At 55.6% G+C, this 5,623-nt stretch overlaps 1 protein-coding gene across 1 annotated transcript; it reads left to right on the top strand.

The window, feature by feature from the left end:
• Positions 1-4,518, top strand: LOC128271273 (MFS-type transporter SLC18B1-like). Its single transcript, XM_053008730.1, has 7 exons — positions 1-1,144; positions 1,874-2,522; positions 2,592-2,757; positions 2,820-2,915; positions 2,988-3,320; positions 3,416-3,541; positions 3,630-4,518. The coding sequence occupies exons 1-7, from the start codon at positions 1,034-1,036 to the stop codon at positions 3,712-3,714; spliced, it is 1,566 nt and encodes a 521-aa protein (XP_052864690.1). The 5' UTR covers positions 1-1,033; the 3' UTR covers positions 3,715-4,518.
• The last annotated feature ends 1,105 nt before the right edge of the window (positions 4,519-5,623 follow it).

Below are 5,623 nucleotides of genomic sequence, written 5' to 3'. Positions count from 1 at the left end.
CCATATCTCGCGGGACCAGGTCCCAGCGCCAGTCAGTCAGTCCATCGTAGACAACGAACGAACAGTCTCCGCAGCAGTAGCAGCAGCAGCGTGCCGGTGGGCTCCACACACACACACCGTCTAGGCCGTCTCCGGAGATCGATCCGTTCCGTTTTGCGGGTTTTGCGCTCCGTGTTCTCCGCTCCGGAAGATGTGCCGAGGTTTGTGCCGAGCAAAATGTGCCCGCATCTAGCAGCTCCGGGACGCTGCCAGGACGACTAGCCGTTCGAGTGCTGCTCGTACCTAGTCCCTTGTACCTTGCGTGAGGCGATTACAGAGGCACCACGGCGCACACGGGTGCCGAGCACGGTCGGCGCAATTATTCTTTGTCCTGACTTGACCCCTAAGGTCGAGGACGGCATCGAGCGATCCGAGCCGCCAAACGGGCGATTGATTGGCTACGTGGAGGAGCGTGAACAGGCGTACAAAAAGGAACTGCCTATCAGAAGCCAGCCAGTGATAGGTGCATCTGCAACCGCAGCCAGAGGTGAAGACAGAGTGAAGCCGTATCGAACGGGAATAAGTGTGGTGTGTCCTCCAGACCAGTGATTGAGGCCGCTTCCCGAGCCCGCCGGCAGGAGTGTCTTTTCTAAGTGGCTTGCTGTAGATTGTAGCGCCCGAAAAAAGCGGGACAGTTGTGTAGTAGTTGTGTCCCGTGTTGCTGCTGCCGTAGTGTGTGAACTGTGGGGCAGCTCACAAAGAGACTCGCCAAAGTGTTGTGTGTAAGTGCGCACCCCGGACGACGCTTCCTGACCACCGGGACTGGGACGCCCTTTTGAGGCCACCACCTCGGAGCGCGTATCAGCGCCGTTGGGCCGAGTTCTGTCAGCGATTTACGCTTCTTCCCAGCAGAAGCCGCTACGCAGCGCACTATCGGTTCGCTCGGGCAGGCCAAGCGGCACACCAGGCACTGCTGCGGGGCGCATCGTTCCTAAGCTTTGGATCCGAAAGGATCAGAGGACACGGGGACACGCGAACCGTTGGCACCGTAACGATGGTTCTGGACTTTACGCGCCGTCAGTGGCTGACGCTGATGATTATGGGACTGGCCGATTTCTGCAATGCCATTTGCGTCAGCTTACAGGCTCCGTTCTTTCCGAATGAGGTACGTACCGGAAGTGTTCCGACGGGCAATACCCGTGAAATACCCGCAAATGCCTGCCATCGTCTGTTCGGTCCTGAAAAACACTCACATTCTTCGCATTATCAGTTATTACGTCAAAAAAATCATATGATTGCGATCGCACAGGGTAGACGTAGTTCGAAAACAGGAAACTTCTGTCTAGGGCCTATGGCCCTGCCCTTGGGTCAAATTCATCATCACCTTAACCTTTGCTAGTGCTCCAAGAATAATTATTTGGATTCCGAGTGAGGTAATGTGATACCAATAATGCTTGGATGTACTTCCTGTCACTAAATGTCACTGAATTAGTGACTAACCTTGCTCAAGATCTACCAATTTGGAATTATTATTCCAAGCTTAGTACCATCACCCGGGGAATGCTCTAATCAATGCGCACTGCGCACAAAAACGAACGTTTCCTATCTGGCTTCTGCGCCGTTATCAGCCGAAAGGAAGAGAAACTCTCGCTTCTCCGCTCCCAACGCGTCATGATCAATTACAACATTCGGAACGGCGGACAAATTGAGACGGGCTTTAGAAAAATTGATGCAACTTTTGCTAGCCACAAGACTGGCGACGCTTGAGAATGGCGCCTCGGGGGGGAGTTTCAAGTTTCGCGATCGCTCCGCTCCAATGGCACCTTGTTGGGGTACGTTATCTAACAGCACAGTAGCGCGCTCATCTGGGTCCCGTTTTCGTTCCCGCCCGCAGGCAGAGTCGAAAGGTGCGAGCGCCACCGAGTACGGGCTGGTGTTCGGCATCTTCGAGCTGGTGGTGTTCATCATCTCGCCCATCTACGGCCAATCTATCAACCGGATCGGGCCGAAAGTATTATTCAACAGTGGCATCTTCACGACGGGCACCTCGGCGATCCTGTTCGGGCTGCTGGACCGCGTCCCGGGCCACATGCCCTTCATCACGCTCGCGTTCGTGATACGCATCGTCGAGGCGCTCGGTAACGCCGCGTTCCTGACCGCATCCTTCGCCATCATCGCGAAGGAGTTCCCGAACAATGTGGCGACGACGTTCGCCTCGCTCGAGACCTGCTTCGGGCTCGGTCTCATCGTGGGGCCGATGGTTGGCGGGGCGCTGTACAGCGCCGGTGGCTACTACCTCCCGTTCGTGGTGCTCGGTTCGGCCCTCTTCGTGACCGCCATCCTGACGCTCTGCATCCTACCGAAACACCCGGACGATCCGACCGAGAATCGGGAAAAGTCCGCCTCGCTCCTGACGGTCCTCAAAATTCCCGGTGTCGTCGTGTGTGCGCTGGCCATCTGCGCCACGAGCGCCTCGATCGGGTTTCTCAGTGCGACGATGGAACCGCACCTGCGACAGTTCGATCTTTCGCCCATTCTGCTCGGTAAGATGCCCCCGCGATGATGAAGGGTTCCGCTCGAACACCTCCATAACGTCTGCGGCCTTCTTTCAGGTGTCGTGTTCGTCATCAACGGCGGGGTGTACGCGTTGACGGCTCCGGTCTGGGGGTGGAGCGTCGATAAGTTCCTCAACCCTAAAATCGTGTCCTCCATCGGCTGCTTCCTGGTCGTCGGCGGGTTCTGCATGGTCGGGCCTGCCTCGTTCATCCCACTCGAAACGTAAGTAACAGCTCACGTGCGCTTCAAGCAACACCGACTGACTCACTTCCTCATGCACCCAGAACCCTCACCTACGTCATCATCGGACTGGTGCTACACGGACTAGGGATCGCGGCGGTGCTTGTGTCCAGCTTTACCGACGCACTCGACATTGCGATGTACGTAGATCTTGCGCGCGCTCACGAAAGTCACATAACCTATGGGCCTTTTTTTTCTTTCGGAACCATTAGCAAAAAGGGTCTCCCGGATAACATCGAAACGTACGGGCTCATATCCGGGCTTTGGACGTCGACGTTCGCGTTCGGTGCCTTCGTCGGCCCTTCGGTCAGCGGGCTACTGTTCGATGCGATCGGCTTCCGGGCGTCCACCGTTTTCATCGTCGGGCTGCAGCTGATCGTCGGCACGATCACCATCCTGTTCCTGTTCTTCGAACGCTCGCCCTCCCCGTACAAGGAGATCTCCTCCGTGGAGTCACTGCTGAAACCTTCGACCGGCTCGCAGGACGGTGATTCCCACAACGACAGCGCCGTCAGCCGAAGCAGCAGTCTTGACATCACGTTCCGGTAAGCCATTGGACCTTCCCTTGCGTTCGGTCAATCGTTTTGTTCCGTCTCGTCTGTTTACCCTATTGTTTCCCCCCTCACCGATCTAACCGCAGCAACAAGGCGGGATTCTCTGGCAGCCAAAGTTCGCTCATCGGTTCCTGGCGCCCGTCGGTAAACAATCTCCTAATCAGCAACAGCTATCAAAGCAAACAAGGACACTGGGCACGCTCCGTGACCGAGTAAGTCCGGCCTTAGCCGGGGAGCGCTCTGGCGGTGGCGGTGTATCTGATGGGTATTTTGTGTTCCTTTGCGTGTACTTGTTTGCAGACTTGAGGCCAACCAGGGCACCCAGTACGGTACGCACTACGGCAGCTTCGACGCACGGCCCGGCTACCACGACACGATGGCCTAGTGGCCGACGGCGGTTGTCTGCCTGTCTGCCCTGTCCACAATTGGCCGCCCGCAACACCGGTGTGGCGTGGCGCGGGGCCCCACGGATCGGTATTCTCTTTCTTGTCCGCTCACCCAGCGCACTCCAGGAACCTGCCAAAAGACAACCAGCTTAACTAGTTGTAACACTACCTCCTAAGTATCAGAATCGTGGTGGCGCTTCGTTGTGCGAAAGCGGGCATACTGCTCGCGTTGATGACGCGCGCCCAAAACTTAGCACACACACACACACGGGCAGGCGGATGCCACTCCTTGACCTCTGGCGCGCGCGATGATCTTCAGCGTTGTCCTACGGGAATGAAGGTTTTTAGTGTTTTGCCTGTGATGATGTGTCTCACCGAACCTCGATTGTGCCAAATGAGCTTGGCCAGCAGTCGTCAGCCATCAGACAGCGCCGATTCAACGATTCCGTCAGACTGTTGGCTGGCCAGAGTGGTCTGAAATGGAACGTAGCCGAAAAGAATGTATACGAGCGGATCTGAACGGCGGTTTCTGGTGGATAGCCTCAAATCACATCTCGGTGGCCGCATTCAGGGACGCGAATCCTTCCTCGTCCCTTCAGGGACCTCGTCGATACCGCGCACCGGCAGCTCCCAACGCCCATCAACAGCGGGCGGTGCAGGAGGTCAGGACGCAGCGATCCCGCATTACGTGTGTGTGTGTGTGGGCATGCGGTGTGTTGATAAGTTTTGTGCGCTGAAATGAGAGTATGTTAGATAAGGCATGTGAGCAAACACAAATCGAAAGTGAAAATAAAATATTGTATTTATAATCAAACGAACGAGCGCAATACTGGATTTCCGAATTTACAGCGCGCCCCACGGTGCAGTGCGGAGTTGGCCCACGGCGGGCCTTCGACAATCTTATCTAGGCAACGCAACTTTAGTTCTAGGACTTGATGCATCCGCAACGATGCAACGGTTCCACTACTACACCATCTGGTAATCGTCTGAACCGTGTTTATAGAACGTGGGCAAATATATGACCGCCCAAACACCGGACATGACACGCAGCTTCCATTCATACGGACGAGTAAAACCTTTGCGCTGCTGCGTAATTCCTGCGTAATTACCGTGGAAATACTTTGGTGACACAAAAATAAACAAACTGCGGAGTCGTTAATTCTGACACTCGGGACGGTTTCGTTTGAATTTTTCAGTTCGATGAAATATTTCACTCGGTGGATAAGGCGCCATCTGTCTTTCAGTTTGAAGCATGCTTCTTCTTTCTCATCCTCTTCTGCGGCCTAGCCGCATGATTCGTGTGATCGATTCTGCATTTTCAGCTACAAACGAAAAGAAACTAATATGATTAAAATTATTACATCGCAGAGCATCAACAAGAAATCACTTTTGCCGCCCTGAAATCGTTCACCTTCGTTGTGGTTTGTGTCGTCGATAGACGCCTTGAACGAAACCTTCGACCGGGACGTATAAACGCCACCGGTAGGGTCTGTGTGACGATCGCCGACACGCCGTAAACGATCAAGAGATTTGAAAGCGCAAGTGGCAACGAACCGGTCAGCCGCGTCTTGTGGCCTTCCCAATGCTGGCCGAGCCGGCTTCAGGAGGCGCGTTGCTATTCCGCGTTCACGCAAACAAACACCGCGCCGGGCACATGGCGTGGCGACCACAGGCCACACTCCGCCTCGTGGTGTGCGTTCGCGATTCGCGAAGGCGAATCCAGCCGTCCGCGCCCGAAAATGGTGCGGGTTGAAACGAAGCCCTCGGCCGGCGGCGCCGTCAGTTGAGTTCGAGAGCTCGAAGCGCACGGAGGTGAATCGTGCGAAACGTGCAGACCCCGTCACCGTGTGATAGGTAGGGCCACCGACAACCGGTTCCAGTTTGGAAGTCAACTCCCCCAAAAGGCTG

The sequence above is a fragment of the Anopheles cruzii genome, chromosome 3, assembly GCF_943734635.1.
Source record: "Anopheles cruzii chromosome 3, idAnoCruzAS_RS32_06, whole genome shotgun sequence".
NCBI lineage: Eukaryota > Metazoa > Arthropoda > Insecta > Diptera > Culicidae > Anopheles > Anopheles cruzii.
Note: the sequence above shows the minus strand (reverse complement) of the source record. Positions and strands in the feature narration are given on the sequence as shown.